The 21,552-nt window shown below is 43.2% G+C and overlaps 1 protein-coding gene across 2 annotated transcripts in view; it reads right to left on the reverse strand.

Annotated features, from left to right (window-relative positions):
• GNA12 (G protein subunit alpha 12) overlaps positions 1-21,552 on the reverse strand; it is a 111,919-nt gene that overhangs the window by 54,252 nt on the left and 36,115 nt on the right. For both annotated transcript variants that reach the window (XM_089895526.1, XM_030760600.2), the window contains exon 2: positions 6,935-7,150. In XM_089895526.1, coding sequence (XP_089751652.1) covers positions 6,935-7,150 — 216 coding nt within the window. The remainder of the gene's footprint in view (positions 1-6,934; positions 7,151-21,552) is intronic.

A 21,552-nucleotide genomic window follows, 5' to 3' on the forward strand; every position in this document is an offset into this window, starting at 1 on the left:
GGTAAAAGTACAGACACCCGGGAATCTTGCCACCTGCCACAAACAGCAGGGGACCACTGGCGTTTCGAAGTAGAAAGACTCTTGGAAATGTTCCAGACTGTGCCACAGGAAAATCTGGGGCTGAAGGCACCGTCCCTATCACACTTTCTGGGGTTCCCTTGTCTCCCTCTGATCTAAACCGTGGATTACGGTATTTAAAAAAATCAAGAGATAGGATATCTTAATAGCAGAGAAAAGAGGAAGAAGCAAAAGGATTACAACGAACAAGGGGTGGACCTGGGAAACACTCAAGACTGGCAGAGAGACCTCTAGACTCTCACAGCACTGCTACCCCCAAATAGCCCTCGGGTGTCACCTGTCACTCGCCAAACATGCTGCTACTTCAGGACTTATTCCTATTCAACCAGCTACCACGACACTGTTCCTCAAGTTGCTGAAAGTAACCACCAAGCCATTACAGAGTAGATTCCTTTCCTAGAAGGACAGGGGACTGGGCACAGAAAATGCCCCAAATTGCCTGTTCACTATATGTCACTTTGTTTCATGTGGACTCAAAGAAAAGTTACAAAAAGTTACTGTGGCTGCAAATCACCCCATCTTCCATTTAGCCCCGCCCTCTAGCGCCTCAGAAACTTCCTTACTAAGAAAGCTCAGGGAAAGAATTTTGAAACCCAATTAAAATACTACTATCAAAAGCACAGGCAAGTTTCCAAAGGGACATTAACCTGGGGTGTCAGGCCTTTCTGGAAAGTGACTGGTTCATTCTTTTTTTTTTCTAAAAAGGTGTAAGCACCACACAGCACAACGTGATGTTTGTTTCACGAATGCAAAGGAGAATTCTGGGCACTACTTTATCCCAGAGCTTCACCAAAGAAGCATTCCAAGCCTGAGAACCTGTAAACCATGGTTCTCCAGCCCTTAAAAAGCACATCCATCGGGTGAGGGGTGGGCAAAGACCACAGGCCATGCTGACAATGTGGACCATGCCTCCGTGAGCTGATGCAATAAACCCGGAGTAATTCCGAAGCCCCAGACATTACAAAAATTGAGCCCAACACGTGGATTTTATGTCAGGAACTAGGCGGGTAATTCCGGTGATTCTTCTTGTAGTTAGCACGTTACTCACTTCGCCACAGGGTAATTTTCCTCTTAAAACCTCACACCCAATTGGTTCTAATGCAGCAGCACACACACACAACCGTGATGGATCTCTCCTCTACATCTAAAATTCAGCCTTAGAGTGAGCCTTTTCTAGCAATTTAGCCATCTCTGGTAGTGTTACAAAGACTCAATTCTTCTAAACACTACAGAAAAAAGAAACCTCTGTAATTAGCAGAATCACTCGACTTCCAGAAATCAAGAAACACTGTGCCATCAACATAAACTCCCTCCTCTGAACTGAGTCTCCAGCTCCATCTTCCAAAGCCAAGAGGATGAAGACATTTTCAAGAAAGCACAAGGCCCTGCCACTTTGAAGTAGGAACCGGAAGGAAGTAAAAAACGATTCGCAATACAGTGGACTTTTTTTAATATCCAAGCGTGAAGCGAAAAGCATCCGAGGAGAGAACAAACTGTACCCTCCATGTGTGCTGAACTTTCATCTGTGGAAAGTCCCCCAAACTTCTGAACAAGCAAATGCCAGGCTCATAATCGGACAAGAGGAAGTTAGGTGAGGACTCGAGCAGAGGTACCAAACAACCCTGTAACTGTCCAATCCTCTAAGAAAAGACACACGGAACCCACAGGAACAGTAAGCTGTTAAATGCAGCTGCTGGGCTGCAATTTCAAGAGTACAGCTGTGAAAAGCAAAAACTGGTTCCGTTTATCCGGGCAGCTCTGTACCTACCGATTTTCCCTGCTCACATGGCATGTCTGGAGGGCGCGACGATGACGAAGAGGACAATTAACTAGATAACAAGCAAAGAGCTCTGCAAAGAACCAGGAGCAGTAAATCCTAAGACTAAGGCCTAAGGCTAAGGGATCCCCTCCTGCCCAGGTCCAAGTTCACAGTCCCTTAACCGGACTCCTACAGGAGCCCCCCACGGTCTTCGCCTCCAGTCTGCCCCCCTTCAGCCCGCCGTACGTGCTACCGACAGAGGTTTCTGGAAGCACTGGCAATCGGGTCCGCTCCTCTCTCTTTACACCCCTCACTGGCCTCTCTGCTTACAGGTGACTCCCAGCTGGTCGGTGTGGCCCGCGTGGTCAACCCCCCACCCCCGCTGTGCTGCCTGCAGACCACGTGCCCGCGGCAGGAGGGCGAGGGGTGGAGACTCACCCAGGCCTCGGCAGCCCTGGACAGCATCTCCCTGCACGGGACCCCTCTGCTCCGGGAGGTGGCGGGCACTGCCGAGGCCTTGCTCAGGGGCAGCCAGGCCACAACTGACCTGGCAGAGGAGGGGCAGAGGCACGAAAAGCGCGGAGAAGCAGCGCAAACCACACGTAAAGCTCCCGCCTCACCCCCAGCCCCGCACTTAGCCAACCGAGTCCCTTATCATTAAGGCAGTTTGAGTGGGAGAGCTGTTCCCTGCACACCAAAGCCTGCCGACCGGCCGGGGCGGCCTCTCCTGGGGCAGCACCGCTGCTCGGGCCGCGCGGAGCTCTGCAGCTCCCTGGCGAGGCTCCCCCTGCCACCTCACTCCCAATCGTGCCCCCGGTTCGTTCCTACCTAATCTTGAGAGGATCTCCTCCAAAAACATCTCCCCACTCCTCCTGCCAGGTGGGATTGCCTACCTTTTCCCTTTATGCCTGATGTAGCTGGATATTCCTGTTATACTTCTCGGCACACTTTATTCCAGCTGTTTGCTTGGACATCTGTCTTACCAGCTCTGTGAGGACACTGCACTCGACCTCGGCAGAGTGCCCAGCACACAGAAAAGGCTCACGGGAAGAGCACCCACCACACCGCCCGGCAAGGAGGACCATGATGTACAAGTTCCCAGTCACTATCCGTGCAGGACTTACACACACACAAAAGAGCAGCGGTCCACCTGCGGCACCATTCCAGAGCTAGACCCCAGGTTAAAAGGTGTATGTAACAGAAAGCAGATCACGGAAATACTATCCATGTGCTGTATCATAAGCACGTTAATGATAATTTGCCAGATGTGTTTAACAAGTTCGAAATCCTCTTACTGGAGAAAGGGCATGTAAGTAGACGATATTTATGTGACTTATACTTAGGACAAAAACTTCTCTTTTAGTGTGCTTGTCTTCCTCAAATGTGTTTTAAAAGATAAGGTCTAACAAAGCAAGGTTATCTTCCTTTCTTTTTTATGACGCCAGAGAAGTGCTATCGAATCCTGTGTCTAAATGGCAGTTGACATCAGTGAATATGCAGGAACAGGTGACTTGTGAGAAGGGCAAGGTTTCTCCTTTTCGGGACAGGGAGAGACCCCTCTGAGGAGGAAAGGCCCTCACAAGGCAGTCACCAGACACTGCCTTTCTTCTTCCCCTTTTTGTTTCTGCCTCTGCCTGGAACGGCAAGGAAAACCGAGGGAGCAGAGGAAACAGGCGGTGTCTAACGCCTGGCTGACAGCAGGTCTCACGGCGGCTGGGTCTCCACTGAGAGACTGTCAAAGGCTCTAAGAGTTCCGTCGCCTGGGGAGGGAAGACAGGTAACAAAACTAGTTGCTGAAACATCAACCTGGAAAGGTTTCTGACACTAAGCAAAGGATCTGAAGAGAAAACTGACCGCACCGTGTTAAGACGCTTAGGTTGCAACTGTCTATCTTGACATAAAGACTACTAAGGGCCTACTGTCCATGGAGTTAACAAGATGCTCTATAATTTTTTTAAATAAAAATATAGAAAAGTACGAAACATCAGAATAACAGACACTCACACACCTAGCCTCCAATAAACAAAATCAGCAGCTCCATATCTGCTTTCGGTCATCGCAGTTCAAAAGCACACAACATGTGAACACTTGTCAGGTAACCACACCCTCACAAAGTCGGGCTGTTTGAAGCGCAAGATCAAAACGATGGGATGACAGACCCACCTGGAGCCCACCTCCCCCTAATCACTCGCCAGCTTCAGGTCCAGAGCAAAGGCTCTCTGGAGACAGGCTCATTTTTGGTCTTACTCCCTGCCATGTCCCCAGCATACTGCACAGTGCCTCGCACACAGTAGGTGCCCCATAAATGCTTAACTAGTAAGTGACTGCAGAAAGAAATAAGCAGACTGGCCTTTTAGGCCCGAGTTCCTCATAGTGATTGCTAAGAAGACAGGGCCCTGGGGACTTCTCTGGTGGTCCAGTGGTTAAGACTCTGCGATTCCACTGTACAGGGCATGGGTTCAATGCCTGGTCAGGGAACAAAGATTCCTGCATGCCACGGTTGAAAAAAAAAAGATAGGGCCTTGGGAAGCCATGACCTTTGGGCTTATTTCCCCGTGTGTAGCGAGCCAAGGGCTCCGTGTACCAGCCAGGAGGGCCCTTCTTGCTCCAAAACACTGCGCCCCACTGAGGACGGCGAACGCACAAGTCTCACAAAACCATCCCACCACGCTGTTAAACACTACTTGCAAATATTCAGCTCAGGACGTTTATATTTCCTTCTTTGGTAAATTCTCAATTGATAACAGCAATTTCCATCCAAGCTCTGAAGACACTAGAATCTTCTTCCCCAGACCATGTGAGTCTATTGGGGCGGAGGGGGAAGGGGAGACTTAAACCACGATTTCCCACTTAGATATTGTGCATTCCCTCCCTGTTTCTGACATTCCTGCCCTTTAGAAGATTAAAATTTCCTTTCTATGGCAACTCTGTCTTCTAGTTCATCTGACTCTTTCACTTTAATTTTTAAACTTAACTTGAGAATGAATGTGAAAATGAAAGAGTTATAAGAATGTCATCCTTCAGATCCACTGATGGACAGTAAAATTAGTGGGCAAAAGCTTGCAGAGAAACAGGATATTTGCATAGTTGCAAAGTATCTCCCCCAAATATTTATATTACAGAGACAGAAGTAACTTTATAGTGGAGAAACCTGGCAAACACCCTGTTAACCGAGTAATCAAGGCTCACATCGCCAGGAACAGGACATATCGAGAGCATGTACCCCTGACAGGATGCTCTGAGCAGACACATCACTTCAGTGGTCTCCTTGCCAAAAAACGCATCATCTCATTCTAATGATGAGAAAACACCAGACAAACCCAAATAGGGACATTCTACAAAATGACTGACTGGTGCTCTTCCAATGTGTCAAGGTCATGAAAACCCAGGAGAGACCGAGGGGCTGTCACTGACAGGCAGGCTCAGGAGAAACAAGGACTAAATGCAGGGTGGCGTCCAGAGCCCGATCCTGCCTTATAAGAAGGGCTTTTAGAGGAAAAGCGGTTAAACCTGAATGAGGTCTACAGGTTAATTAACAGTACCGTACCAACGTCAGTTTCCCGCTTTTGACGAGTGTGCTACGATTGTGTAAGATGTGAGCATCAGGGGAGATCAGGTGAAGAGTACATGGAAGCTGAACTGAGAGGATTACCAGGCAGACTGTGCAGAGCCCCACAAATAAGTGAGAAAAATACACATAACTCACTAGTAAAAAACTGGCAAAAGACATGAATAGGCATTTCCCAGAAGAGGAAACACATACAGCCAATAAGTCTGGGAAACGTCAATTAAACCCTAAGGAGATACTATAAAAATAGAGCATACCTTGGCTCCTTCGGCTAAAAGGAGATTCTTAAGAAGTTTTGAAGTCTGGTAACACCAAAGACTGGCAAGGATGAGAGCAACAGGAGCCCTGCGCTGCTGGCAGAAACACAACTGGTATAGTCACTTCGGAAAATAACGTGACATATCTTGTCTATTTGGAGGCATATATGCCCTACAACTGGCCAATTCCCCTCCTTGGTAGATGTCCTGGAGACCCCCGAGCACGTGCACCTGGGGGCGCACGGGAGAGAGCGCAGCGGATTTGTCTGTAATAGCAAAACATGGAAAACGATTCCAAAGTATACGCACGAGAGAACGGATGCACGCGAGTACGTCCACACAATAGGGTAGCAGACAGCAGCGAACATGAAAGGACCACAGCCACATGCACTGCATGAATAAATTTCTAAATACTGGGTGAAAACTGCAAGTCGCGGAAGAATACATACAGGATGAAACCATTTATGTAAAGTACGGAAACAGGGAAAACTCAAGACTCTTTTTTAAAAATAAATACATAGTATGGCAACACCATAAAGAAAGGCAAGGGACCGGTGACTTAAAACTTGGGAACCTGTTTCTCAGGGGCAAAGGGATGTGAAGGTCAGTGTGATTTCTGGACACCCCCCAGGGGGTGTATTTATATCAGCCAGGCACATCTACCCTAGTTATAGGAGAAACATGATACTCATCTTCACACGCAGGTAATGTTGAAGGATACTTAGGAAAAAACCAGAACGCAAATAGGCTAGACACCCCGAATTTTCTGTTTAAAGACTCATATCCTAAATGAAGCTAAGTGACAAAGATGACGAGGCTGTGTGAAACTTTCAGACCTTAAAATAAAAGGAAAGAATCCTAAGGGGACAACTTGGAAGGGTTCAGGTTAGCTTCCCAGGCATAGATCTGAAAACATTCATGATTTGCCAGGCAGGACCCATACTTCACAGCTGCAAAGTTCTCTTAAGGACACATTCATTTCCTACTATGAACAAGATCTAGAAAATGTGAGTTCCTTGAGTTACACCAATCTTGACTATTTTAAGAATCCTTCATATTCCTTGGACAGAAACATTTATCTAGCCTGAGTTAATTAATTTTGTTCCTCTCAAACCATTTAGATAGCTTAATTAGCCTCTGTTATGTGTTTCTGTTCTTAAATATCAGGGTCTAGAGCAATTTACAGCTTGCCTGTACTTTTACAGTTTTTAAAGGAAATTCTACCAAAGGTCAAGAACACAGTCGTGTAGTCCAGACAGAGGGCTTACTCACCAGCTGAAACTCGCTCCTCCGGCTGAAAGCTTCCCTGATGCCAGAATCCCTCCAGAGCGCGCTCAGAGCAGGTACGTACAGCTGAAAGGTGGCAGGCTCCACGGGCAGCCCTGCTTTGTTCTCAAAGGCCATGAGGAACATCCCGTGCTTCTCATTTTCAGAATACTGCCAAGGAATACCAAGCTTGTCTCGTGCATCAACCAGAACCCTTGAGCCCTAGGAAAGAAAAGAAATCAAAGGATTTCATTGTGCTGCAAAGGCGAAATCACAACAGAGAACCTCGATGTGGCCATTGATCGTCATACAGCAGGAAACTCACAAGCTGCAACCAGGACTTGTCTCTTGGTTTGTTTTGTCCTGGCATGAATGTCTTGCTCCCAGGAATGTAACTGTATTAAGACAGATGGACACACAGATCACATCACAGGCCTGCCTTTTGCTGTCACTCATTTGAAAAGGTCCCGGAAGGCAGAAAATTGAATGAGGAAGAAGCGGCAACAAACTCAGCAAAGTGACATTTGCAAATGAAGCGTGAACCACGTCAGTGAAAGAGACAGTGTTTTAAGACAACTACAACTGTAGTACTACAGCTGTCATCATCACTGAAGTCTGGCAGCTCCTCAACACCAGAGGACGCACTGCTCATCCCAACTTAAAAGGAGTGGGGAACGTAAACACACAGGCAGTCACGAGACGGGAACAGACCGAAATGGACACAAGTCAAGAGGCCCGCCCACTGAAAACAGGAGCTGGGGGATCACGTTCTAGATCTGCGATGATGAGAAACTATTTTTCATTGATTTGCTTATTTCCTCACTGTTAAAAATAAAGTTGGGATTTTCTGCCTTTTCCTTACCTCACTGACAGGGTCAAGGGGACAGAGAAACAGCCTGAACTAAAACAGTATTAGGGAAAGTGGCCAAATTGTGGAAAATACTGTCGTGGTGAAAACCGCCTCCCTGGGCAGGAAGGAAGGAGGTCTATTCCATCTTTCTCAGGTGAGTACTTCAAAGTTAGCAACACAGCATCTAAGGAAGTCTCTAAGTTCTCCTGACTGGAGACTCCCTGGCAGCATCAGTACTGGATGAGCCAGAGCAAAAGGGTCCCTCCCTACCTGGAAAGGCCTTGGCTGGCTCCGAGTGGCTGGGGGACCTGGGACGATGGACAGCAGTACCCTGGCCCCCAGCACAGGGACGGCAGGACAACAGCCCTTTTGGAGTATAAGTCGCATAACATACAATCGCCCACTGACAGTGTGCAGCTCGATGGTTTACCCCAAACCAGGGCAAAGGAGACGAGTCCGTGCTGCCTGCCTCTGCTGTAGCACCTGCCTTGAACCACCAAAGTGAGTGGTAATGGTGACCAGAAACTAGCTACAGTCTCCCCTCCAGACCCAGGGACCTGGACTGCCTGGTTAGAGATGTTCCTGTGAGCTCCCTCCTCAGGGTCCATATGCCCATCTGCCACTGGTGGCCATGGCCTGTCCTTCTGATCCACAAACTTGTTTAATGCTTCCCTGGGGCGAAGCCCTGAGATAGGCACTGTGGGAAAAGAAAATGCTTATGAAACAATGTCCGAGCGCTGGACGCTCAGAATCTGGCTAGGGAGACAGATATGTGGATTAAAAAAATTAACACCCATTGGGCTTCCCTGGGCGCAGTGGTTAAGAGTCCGCCTGCAGATGCAGGGGACACGGTTTTGTGCCCCAGTCCGGGAAGATCCCACATGGCGCGGAGCGGCTGGGCCCGTGAGCCATGGCCGCTGAGCCTGCGCATCCGGAGCCTGTGCTCCGCAACGGGAGAGGCCACGGCGGTGAGAGGCCCACGTACCGCAAAAAATAAATAAATAAATTAAAAAATCAACACCCACTAATAATAAAAACTCCCAGAAAACTAGGAATAGAGAACTTCTTTAACTTCATAAAGAACATGGGCAAAAACTCTCAGCTAACATCAAAATCAATGGTAAAAGACTGAATGCTTCCCTCTAAGAATGAGAATAAGACAAGGATGCCCACTTTTATCACTGCTATTCAGCATGGTTCTAGCCAGTGTGGTAAGGTGAAGGAAAGAAATATAAGGTACATGGATTAGAGAGAAAAAAAATAAAACTAAGCCTATTTACAGATGAAATGATGGTCTATGTAGAAAATCCAAAGGAACAGACCAAAGAAACTCCTAGAATTCAAGTTAATTCAGCAAGGATATAGGATATAAAAATCAACCTACAAAAGTCACCTGGCTTTCTATATACTAGCAATTAACATATGGAAATTGAAATTTAAAATGCAATACTATTAATAATCACACAAAAATGAAACACTTAGGTATAAATCTAACAAAACATGTACAGGATATGTATGCTGAAAACTATAAAATGTGTTGATGAAAGAAATCAAAGATCTAATAAATGGAGGGACATACCATGTTCATGGATTGGAAGCATCAACATAATAATAATGTCAATTCCCTCCAAATTGATATACAGGCCTAACAATTTCTATAAAATCCCAGCAAAATCTTTTATGGATATAGATATAGATATAACTATTCTAAAATTTATATGGAAATGCACTGGATTAACTAAAACAATTGTGAAAAAGAAAAATTAAGGGGGAGGAATCCAATTTCCAGATTTATTACATAGCTACAGTAAGCAAGACTATGCAGTATTGGTGAAGGACTAGACACATAGATCAATGGAACATAACAGAAAACCCAGAGATGGTCCCACATAAGTATGGTCAATTGATTGTTTTGAAGACCCAAAAGCAATTAAATAAAGAGTAGCCTTTTCAATAAATGATGTTGGAGGAACTGGTTGTCCATAAGCAAAGGAAAAAAAAAACAAAAAACAAAACCTTGGCCTAAACCTCACACCTTATACAAAATTGACTCAAAACGTAAAACTACAGCATAGGAGGAAAACTTCAGGACCTACAACTTGGTGAACAGTCCTTAGACATGACACAAAATGCATGGTTCATAAAAGAAAAATATCGATAAACTGGACTACATCAAAATTAAAGCTTTTGCTTTGCGAAAGACTCTCTTAATAAAATGAAAAGACAAGCTAGTGACTGGTAGAAAATATCTGCCAACCACATATCTGACAAAGGACTCATATTTAGAATATACAAAGAATGCTCAAAACTCAATAGTTAAAAAAACAAACAATCCAGTTGGAAAGTGGACAAAGGCATGAAGAGTTGTTTCACCAGAGAGCACACACACAGCAAGTAAGCGGATGAAAAACAGGATGTCCAAGTTCACCGGCCATCAGGGAAAAGCACACTAAGACTGTGATGAGACATCACTACACGTCTATTAAAACAAAAAGCAGTGACAACAAATGCAGAGATATGTGATCTCTAATACACTGCTGGTGCAGATGTAAAATGGGACAACCACTCTAGAAAATCGTTTTTCAGTTTCTTAAAAAAATTCAACATACGCTTAACATACAACCCAGCAACCTCACTCCTGGGCATTTATCCCAGAGAAATGAAAATTTATGTCCACACAAAAACCTGTGCAGGAATGTTCACAGCAGCTTTATTCACAATGGCCACAAACTAGAAACAACCCAGATGTACTTCAATAAAACAAATGGTTCAACTGTGGTACCTCTGTACCATGGAATACTATTCAGCAATGAAAAGGAATGAACTACTAAAGCACACAACTTAGATGGATCTCAAAGGTCACATACTATGTGATTCCATTTATATAATATTCTTGAAGTGAAAAAATCATAGGGGTGGAAAACAAAATTAGTGGCTGCTAGGGATTAGGGCTGGTAGAGGAAAGAGGGTGAGTGTGACTAAAGAGGGGAGGGGGATCTCTGTGGTGACGGGGCAGTTCTGTATCTTCATAAGCAGCGCTGGTTACACAAAACTACACAGGTGATAGTAAGTCTCAGAATCCCACACATACATTGTACCAATGTCAGTCTCCTGGTTTTCATATTGCACTATAGATACATAAAAGGTAACCACTAGGGGAAATTTCCTGTGAACCTATAATTATTTCAAAATAAAAGTAAAAAAAAAGTTAACTAGCAATTACAGCGATATATGTTCCAATTACATGGTGTGGAAAGGGAAGATTACTAGAGGCCAAAGGAAGAGAGACAGGTAGGAGGAGGTGAGGCTCAGAAAACCCTAAGTGCCGAATAATTTCAACAAGTGGCAACAGTGCATCAGAACCGACCCAGAGGGGAAACAGGACTCAAATCAATCCTCAGCTCTCCTTCCTCCCTGTCCCCTCCTCCACCCATTCCTGCACTCTCTCTGGCAACATCACCCCGACTCCCCCCCCCTCCCCGCCCCAGAGGGCAATAGTTGAAATGTTCCAGAACCATGGAGACAAAGATGCTTCACATTCTCCACATTACGTGCAACAGCGCAACAGCAAGCATCCGAGCACAGAGAAAGGAGAAGCGATTTCTCTGGTGAGCTTCTAGGCAAAGGGTCACAGCACCTTTGTGTGAATCACAGGAAGGTTCCCGCAGGCTCAGCAAGGAGCTGGGTCAGGACTTCAGCCCCACCTGCCCCCGAGTCAGGCAGCCAACACACCTACCATTCATGATGGCTCTGCCCGCACGACTCAAATGCAGCACCTCCGACTTGACACAAGAGCTATCTTTCCAGTGCTCTGTTTACGAGTTAAAAAGTTTACTTCCCAAGGAGCACACACAGCCTCACTCATGGGTTAAAGCGAGTCTCTGCTCCCTCGGGAATTGACGTTGGAGGCAAAGGCAGGGAACCAAACAGGCCTTTAGAAGCCTGAGCCGTCGTTTACCAAGACTGCTTTCAATGCTGCACAGACCAGGCCTGCCCTAATTACTGGGGTGAACACAGGTTTGGCTTAAAAAAGCCCGGTGTATCCAAAAGCAGCCTGTGTTCCCACTGCACACTGCCACCCAGGCAAGCTGGAGCTGGCCCAGATTAACTTCACCCAAACACGAAGAAAAGGCTCCTTATTTCTCCTTTTTAGAAATTCAGGGAAATTGGCAAAACTGCTGACCAACTTTGAATTCTACCAGTGAGCTCTGGTCCATTTTCTATATCTTACTCACTTCATTTGGAGGGAAAGGGCATCAAGAAAAAAAGCTCTCTCTTTTGCCCTTATTTTAAATTATTCTAGCCAAAAACTACTCTCTGTTAACTTTGTTCTGAATCTCAAAGCTGAGCTCTACGGAACTTTTCTACTCTGGGACATCTGCTTAAAATCTGAGTCCGCTTTTTCCTCCTTTTTAGCGGGAGCTTAAGGTCTTTGGAAACGTTACATTCACTGTATTTTGCAGAAATGATAGTTATATATATCCCCATCATGATACAGAGTTGCTAAGTCTTAAAAAATACTGATACAGCAGGCATAACAGAATAATAAAACATCTTGCCCCATCCTTTTTCAATAAAAAACCAATTTCCTAAAACACAAAGGCCAGGACAATTCTAAAATCCATATATACTCACAAAAGAAAAAACTAAGGCAGAAAACAATTTACTGAAGTCTCAGTAATGGCTATTTAAAAAGCCCTTCTTTCAGTAACAGTGTTACTGAAGTATTAATTTTTTCAATAACCATGTACTTTTATTCAGTTGCCCAAATATAAACAGTTAAAGTATTAAGCAGATTGATGACTTCATCTCAATACTATGTAACACTTTAAACTGTTCAAAGAACACATTTTTTTGAATTTTAGTTTATTTATTTTTTTATACAGTAGGTTCTTATTAGTTATCTATTTTATACATATTAGTGTATATATGTTAATCCCAATCTCCCAATTCATCCCACCACCTCCACCCCACCGCCACTTTCCCCTCTTGGTGTCCATACTTACGTTCTCTACATCTGTGTCTCTATTTCTGCCCTGCAAACTGGTTCATCTATACCATTTTTCTAGGTTCTACATATATGTGTTAATGTACGATATTTGTTTTTCTCCTTCTGACTTACTTCACTCTGTATGACAGTCTCCAGATGCATCCACGTCTCTACAAATGACCCAATTTCGTTCCTTTTTATGGCTGAGTAATATTCCATTGTATATATGTGCCACATCTTCTTAATCCATTCATCTATTGATGGGCATTTAGGTTGCTGCCATGACCTGGCTATTGTAAATAGTGCTGCAGTGAACATTGGGGTGCATGTGTCTTTTTGAATTACGGTTTTCTCTGGGTATATGCCCAGTAGTGGGATTGCTGGGTCATATGGTAATTCTATGTTTAGTTTTTTAAGGAACGTCCATACTGTTCTCCATGGTGGCTGTATCAATTTACATTCCCACCAACAGTGCAAGAGGGTTCCCTTTTCTCCACACCCTCTCCAGCATTTGTTGTTTGTAGATTTTCTGATGATGCCCATTCTAACTGGTGTGAGGCGATACCTCATTGTAGTTTTGATTTGCATTTCTCTAATAATGAGTGATGTTGAGCAGCTTTTCATGTGCTTCTTGGCCATCTGTATGTCTTCTTTGGAGAAATGTCTATTTAGGTCCTCTGCCCATTTTTTGATTGGGTTGTTTGTTTTTTCAATATTGAGCTGCATGAGCTGTTTATATATTTTGGAGATTAATCCTTTGTCTGTTGATTTGTTTGCAAATATTTCCTCCCATTCTGAGGGTTGTCCTTTCGTCTTGTTTGTAGTTTCCTTTGCTTTGCAAAAAATTTTAAGTTTCATTAGGTCCCATTTATTTTTGTTTTTATTTCCATTACTCTAGGAGGTGGATCAAAAAAGATCTTGCTGTGGTTTATGTCAAAGAGTGTTCTTCCTATGTTTTCCTCTAAGATTTTATAGTGTCTGGTCTTACATTTAGGTCTCTAATCCATTTTGAGTTTATTTTTGTGTATGGTGTTAGGGAGTGTTCTAATTTCATTCTTTCACATGTAGCTGTCCAGTTTTCCCAGCACCACTTATTGAAGAGACTGTCTTTTCTCCATTGTATATCCTTGCCTCCTCTGTCATAGATTAGTTGACCATAGGTGCGTGGGTACATCTCTGGGCTTTCTATGTTGTTCCATTGATCTATATTTCTGTTTTTGTGCCAGTACCATACTGTCTTGATTACTGTAGGTTTGTAATATAGTCTGAAGTCAGGGAGTCTGATTCCTCCAGCTCCATTTTTCTCCCCTCAAGACTGCTTTGGCTATTCGGGGTCTTTTGTGTCTCCATACAAATTTTAAGATTTTTTTGTTCTAGTCCTGTAAAAAATGCCACTGGTAATTTGATAGGGATTGCACTGAATCTGTAGATTGCTTTGGGTAGTATAGACATTTTCACAATACTGATTCTTCCAATCCAAGAACATGGTATATCTCTCCATCTGTTTGTGTCATCTTTGATTTCTTTCATCAGTGTCTTATAGTTTTATGAGTACAATTCTTTTACCTCCTTAGGTAGGTTTATTCCTAGGTATTTTATTCTTTTTGTTGCAGTGGTGAATGGGATTGTTTCCTTAACTTCTCTTTCTGATCTTTCGTTGTTAGTGTATAGGATGCAAGAGATTTCTGTGCATTAATTTTGTATCCTGCAACTTTACCAAATTCATTGATTAGATCTAGTAGTTTTCTGGTGGCATCTTTAGGATTCTCTACGTATAGTATCATGTCATCTGCAAACAGTGACATTTTTACTTCTTCTTTTCCAATTTGTATTCCTTTTATTTCTTTTTCTTCTCTGATCGCTGTGGCTAGGACTTCCAAAACTATGTTGAATAATAGTGGCGAGAGTGGACATCCTTGTCTTGTTCCTGATCTTAGAGGAAATGCTTTCAGTTTTTCACCATTGAGAATGATGTTTGCTGTGGGTTTGTCGTATGTGGCCTTTATTATGTTGAGGTAGGTTCCCTCTCTGCCCACTTTCTGGGGAGTTTTTATCATAAATAGGTGTTGAATTTTGTCAAAATCTGTTTCTGCATCTATTGAGATGATCATATGGTTTTTATTCTTCAATTTGTTAATATGGTGTATCACATTGATTGATTCGTGTATATATAGTAAGAATCCTTGCATCCCTGGGATAAATCCCACTTCATCATGGTGTATGATCCTTTTAATGTGTTGGTGGATTCTGTTTGCCAGTTATTTTGTTGAGGATTTTTGCATCTATATTCATCAGTGATATTGGTCTGTATTTTTCTTTTTTTGTAGTATCTTTGGTTTTGGTATCAGGGCGATAGTGATCTCACAGAATGAGTTGGGGAGTGTTCCTTCCTCTGCAATTTTTTGGAAGAGTGAGAAGGATGGGTGTTAGCTCTTCTCTAAATGTTTGATAGAATTCACCTGTGAAGCCATCTGGTCCTGGACTTCTGTTTGTTGGAAGTTTTTTTTTTTTTTTTTTGCAGTACACAGGCCTCTCACTGTCACGGCCTCTCCTGTTGCAGAGCACAGGCTCCGGACACACAGGCTCAGCAGCCATGGCTCACGGGCCCAGCCGCTCCATGCCATGCGGGATCTTCCTGGGCCAGGGCACGAACCTGCGTCCCCCGCATCGGCAAGCGGACTCTCAACCACTGCGCCACCAGGGAAGCCCTGTTGGAAGATTTTTAATCACTGTTTCAAATTTATTATTTGTGATTGGTCTGTTCATATTTTCTATTTCTTCGTGATTCAGTCTTGGAAGGTTATACCTTTCTAAGAACTTGTCCATTTCTTCCAGGTTGTCCATTTTATTGGCATATAGTTGCTTGTAGTAATCTCTCATGATGCTTTGTATTTCTGCGGTGTCCGTTGTAACTTCTCCTTTTTCATTTCTAATTTTATTGATTTGAGTCCTCTCCCTCTTTTTTTTTTTTTTTTTTTTTTTTGCGGTACACGGGCCTCTCACCGCTGTGGCCTCTCCCATGGCGGAGCACAGGCTCTGGACGCGCAGGCCCAGCAGCCACGGGTCACGGGCCCAGCCGCTCCGCGGCATGTTGGATCTTCCCGTACCAGGGCACAAACCCGTATCCCCTGCATCGGCAGGCGGACTCTCAACCACTGCACCACCAGGGAAGCCCCTCCCTCTTTTTCTTGATGAGTCTGGCTACATGTTTATCAATTTTGTTTATCTTCTCAAAGAACCAGCTTTTAGTTTTATTGATCTTTGCTATTGTTTTCTTTGTTTCTCTTTCATCTATTTCTGCTCTGATCTTTATTATTTCTTCTACTAACTTTAGATTTTTTTTGGTTCTTCTTTCTCTAGTTTCTTTAGGTGTAAGGTTAGATTATTTGAGATTTTTCTTGTTTCTTGAGGTAGGCTTGTATTGCTGTAAACTTCCCTCTTAGAACTGCTTTTGCTGCATCCCATAGGTTTTGGGTCGTCGTGTTTTCATTGTCATTTGTCTCAGGTAATTTTTGATTTCCTCTTTGATTTATTTAGTGATCTCTTGGTTATTCAGTAACACATTGTTTAGTCTCCATGTGTTTGTGTTTTTTACGTTTTTTTCCCTGTAATTGATTTCTAATCTCATAGCATTGTGGTTGGAAGAGATGCTTGATATGATTTCAATTTTCTTAAATTTACCGAGGCTTGATTTGTGACCAAAGATGTGATCTATCCTGGAGAATGTTCCATATGCACTTGAGATGAAAGTGTAATCTGCTGTTTTCGGATGGAATGTCCTATAAATATCAATTAAATCTATCTGGTCTATTGTGTCATTTAAAGCTTGTGTTTCCTTATTAATTTTCTGTCTGGATGATCTGTCCATTAGTGTAAGTGAGGTGCTAAAGTCCCCCACTATTATTGTGTTACTGTCGATTTCCTCTTTCATAGCTGTTAGCAGTTGCCTTATGTGTTGATGTGCTCCTATGTTGAGTGCATATATGTTTATAATTGTTATATCTTCTTCTTGGATTGATCCCTTGATCATTATGTAGTGTCCTTCCTTGTCTCTTGTAACATTCTTTATTTTAAAGTCTATTTTATCTGATATGAGTATTGCTACTCCAGCTTCCTTTTGATTTCTGTTTGCATGGAGTATTTTTTTCCATTCCCTCACTTTCAGTCTGTATGTGTCCCTAGGTCTGAAGTGGGTCTCTTGTAGACAGCATATGGGTCTTCTTTTTGTATCCATTCAGCAAGCCTGTGTCTTTTGGTTGGAGCATTTAATCCATTCACGTTTAAGGTAATTATTAATATTTATGTTCCTATTACCATTTTCTTAATTGTTGTGCGTTTGTTTTTGTAGGTCCTTTTCTCCTCTTGTGTTTCCCACTTAGAGAAGTTCCTTTAGCATTTATTGTAGAGCTGGTTTGGTGATGCTGAATTCTCTTAGCTTTTGCTTGTCTGTAAATCTTTTGATTTCTCCGTCGAATCTGAATGAGATCCTTTCTGGCTAGAGTAATCTTGGTTGTACGTTCTTCTCTTGCAACACTTTAAATATATCGTGCCAGTCCCTTCTGGCTTGTAGTTTCTGCAGAGAAATCTGCTATTAACCTTATGGGAGTTCCCTTGTATGTTATTTGTCATTTTTCCCTTGTCACGTTCAATAATTTTTCTTTGTCTTTCATTTTTGTCAATTTGATTACTATGTGTGTCCGTGTGTTTCTCCTTGGGTTTCTCCTGTTTGGGACTCTTTGTGCTTCCTGGACTTGGGTGGCTATTTCGTTTCCCATGTTAGGGAAGTTTTCGACTATAATCTCTTCAAATGTTTTCTCAGGTCCTTTCTCTCTTCTCCTTCTGGGACTTCTATAATGCGAATGCTGTTGTGTTTAATGTTGTCCCGAAGGTCTCTTAAGCCGTCTTCATTTTTTTTCATTCTTTTTTCTTTATTGTGTTCCGTGGCAGTGAATTCCACCATTCTGTCTTCCAGGTCACTTATCTGTTCTGCTGCCTCAGTTACTCTGCTACTGATTCCTTCTAGTGTTTTTTTGTGTTTTTTTTTGCGGTACGCAGGCCTCTCACTATTGTGTCCTCTGTCGTTGTGGAGCACAGGCTCCGGACACGCAGGCTCAGCGGCCATGGCTCAGGGGCCTAGCCGCTCCGCAGCATGTGGGATCTTCCCAGACTGGGGCACGAACTTGTGTCCCCTGCATTGGCAGGTGGACTCTCAACCACTGGGCCACCGGGGAAGCCCCTCTTCTAGTGTATTTTTCGTTTCAGTTATTGTATTGTTCATCTCTGTTTGTTTGTTCTTTAATTCTTCTAGGTTTTTGTTAATCATTTGTTGCATCTTCTCGATCTTTGCCTCCATTCTTTTTCCGAGGTGCTAGATCATCTTCACTATCATTATTCTGAATTCTTTTTCTGGAAGGTTGCCTATCTCCACTTCATTTAGTTGTTTTTCTGGGGTTTTATCTTGTTCCTTCATCCGGTACAAAGTCCTCTGCCTTTTCATTTTGTCTATCTTTCTGTGAATGTGGTTTTCCTTCCACAGGTGGCAGAATTGTAGTTCTTCTTGCTTCTGCTCAAAGAACACATTTTTAAGACAACTTATAAATCCAGCAATTTAAACTTTTAGTCAAAGAATAGCTTCCCTGTCTGCTGGGGATGTAGATTAGCGTGTGTGTGTGTGTGTGTGTGTGTGTGTGTGTGTGTGTTCGGTTTTACTGGATGAAGACCAAAAACTGCAAATCCTGTTAACTCGTTTCAAAATAGATTTTGTTAGTTTAGCCCCTAATCAAACCAAATCTTTTTAGATTAGTCATTCCTTACTAAACTCTTCCCACAATAAATACTAAAGCTAAGAAAGATGTAAAACGCTAGTAGATCAAATGAGCTTTCTCTACAGAATGAAAGTTACATGAAGAAAATGTTAAGGTTTTGCATGTTCACCCAATTAGATAACAGCATATGTACTTGGAAAGCTCTGTTTTTGTTGTTTTCTAAACCCACTAGGCTGAGTTGTTTGCCTTTGGCCAGCATCCAAATAAAAGAAATGCTGCCAGAAATGTAAACAGGATACATTTCTTTAAGTTAATGAGTCCAGCAAGCAAGGGCAGACGGCTCCTCTTAGTTTCTCTCTGAGGCTGGAGTGGAGGCTACCTTCTAATTTAGAGGTCAGAGAAAAAGCGAGGAAGGGGATGTGGCAAGCAGCAACCCAGTCACCAGAGCGCCATCATTTCTACGACACAGAGCTGGACGGCCTCCCGGGCCAGGGTCCTGTCCCCACTACACCTCTTCCTCCTGTGAGCTTTGGGAACAAATGCATTGCTCTCATAGAACAGACTGTCCCTCACCACGCCCCCTCTCCAGGAAAAGCCACCTACAGAGGTCTCCCTGCAGCCAGACTGAAGGCTGCCTGGCAAAGAAAAGTGCCAGGGAACGGGGGAAAGGCCAAAGAAGGGCTCGATATGGCGCCTGCTCCGAGAGCTTCCAATACTATCACAGGAGTGGGGCAGAGCATCGGAAGCACAGGCCAGAGGTAAACACCACCATCTGGGGTAGATGAAAGGTCTTGGGACAGTCAGAAACGTCACATCAGTGAGAGGAGCAGGTTAAAGCCAGACTGTGGCAAGCTAAGAAGTCTGGAATTTCCTCTGTAAGAAGCAGGGAGCAATCAAGGCTCTGGGAAGGAGCAAGACGAGGTCAGGGAAGGAGCAACTGCAGGTGGGGAGGGCGCTCACCAGGGACGCTGAGGCTCTCGCGTACGGAGGTGACGCACAGGGAGACCTAAAAGCAGAGAGCACGGGATGGCTCGGGAGGGGTGAGATTTGGGTGAGTTTATGACAAATTAAATTTAACGGGACAATGGGAAATCCAAGGCAAAATTTTCAGGAAATAGATGGAAGTGCAAGAAAAATTCTAGGTGTAGGAAGTGCACGGAGAAGCACCATTAGCTCTTTTTTGCTGCCTAGAAAAGGTTGGTTCTCCTAGAAGTTTAAAAAAAAAAAGAAAGGAATTCCGCATCAGATCAGAATTCCTCAGATCTCCTAAACTGGAATGTGAAAACCCACGCTCAATTTCAGAACTCAAGAGCCAGCTGACTGGAGGCTTGTGAAGTCATCTCCTGGCACCGCAAACTAACCAACCTGTCTCTCATCCACTCTTCCAGGTGTGTGAGCACTGGAAGCTGCCTGACTAAATGATTCACTAAACGTTATAAAGACAAACTGTGGTACGAGGGGAAGTGAAGCCTTCCTGTTATGTACAGAAAATATTAAAGAAACTTGAGAATAAGTAAATACTAAGTATCATCCCAAGGGGAAAAGATTCCTGCAAACACTACAAACAGGTAACACAGCTTAACGTGCTAGTTCAGGGTTTTCAAAATTCAAGTTGGGACTCACATTGTGAAATCATTTAGCAAGAATTTAAAAAATAAAACACAGTGGTAAATATCTGAATAAACTGTAAATAGCTTCATTGAATTCCCATTTCAGTTTAGACAGATATGCTGATATACGGAAAGATATACATGGATGGGGGTATGCGTGTGTATTAGCTCACTTCATCTTTGTGACCATGAGAGGTATGTAGTATCGTGCCCATTTTACAGAGTAGAAAATGGAAGCTCAATCACCCAGCCACTGAGGGTGATTCAGGCTCAGGCTAGTGTTTTTTCATCTATATTCTCTTCCCCTACGGGTGTGGCTGGGGAGATAAGGGAGCAAAGAAAGAGGCAGGAGGTGGAAGTTGCCCTATTCGCTGTTTTTCACACAGTTGACAGCAGGCACTGAGGCTAGAACCATCTGAATTGACCTTCCATGGACGCAGTGTTTCTGGTATTCTCCAGAATTTTTGTTTTTAAAGCAGTAATTAAATCTAGAAGTATGGGATATATGTCGCACGCCTGGTTAAATTAGAGGAAATTCAGTAAGTTCAGATTCTACTTTAATTTCCAAACAGTAAAAAACCTCATATACATTATCTTGGCACAGAATTAGAAGAGCCTGTGGCTGCTCTGTCCAACAGAGAGGCCCCCAGCCACCTGTGTCTGGTGAGCAGTGGAAGGTGGCCAGTCTGAATTCAGATGTGTTATAAATACATACTGGATTTCAGAGACTGACTATGAGAAGATAAATGTATTTTATCTTTTAATATTGATTACATGTTGAAAGTATAACATTTTAGGTAGTTTAGATTATTAAAATATATTATTAAAATTATTTTTGTGTTTCTTTTACCTTCCTTAATGTGGCTAAAGTATATATGTGGCTCCGGTTACATTTCTGTTGGACAGCATTGCTTATGGGCACATTTCTTAAAATGGAATTTGTTTCTTCCTGATTACGAAAATATTTTTAGTGTAGAAAATAGAGGAAACATAGAAATGCATAAAAAAGATAATTAAATCCTCAAAAATATCACTAACTAGAAATAACTTTTGTTAACATCTTAGAATGTTATCTGTATCATTCTGTATATAAATTCTCTTTGTGTGTATAAACATTCTATAAGTCTTTAAAAACACTTCAAGCAATATATCAAACATTTCCCCATGTCATTAAATATTTCAAAACACAGAGGTTTGTAATTGCTGCATAGCAATCCAACACTGGGATGTACTAGAATTAAACTGATGCCCCGTTGCTGAACACGTGAATTGTTTCCAATGCATGAGAAGTGTGAACACATGTCAGGGACTCCCCGGTACAGGCGTATCTGCACATACCTGACTCTTCTCCTGTGACAGATTCCTAGAAGTGGAACTGCTGGATCAGAGTATGAACACATTTTGAGGAG

The sequence above is a fragment of the Delphinapterus leucas genome, chromosome 15 (genome assembly GCF_059928025.1).
Source record: "Delphinapterus leucas isolate spDelLeu-1000000601 "Yukka" chromosome 15, BTC_Dleu_Yukka2, whole genome shotgun sequence".
In the NCBI taxonomy this organism is placed as follows: domain Eukaryota; kingdom Metazoa; phylum Chordata; class Mammalia; order Artiodactyla; family Monodontidae; genus Delphinapterus; species Delphinapterus leucas.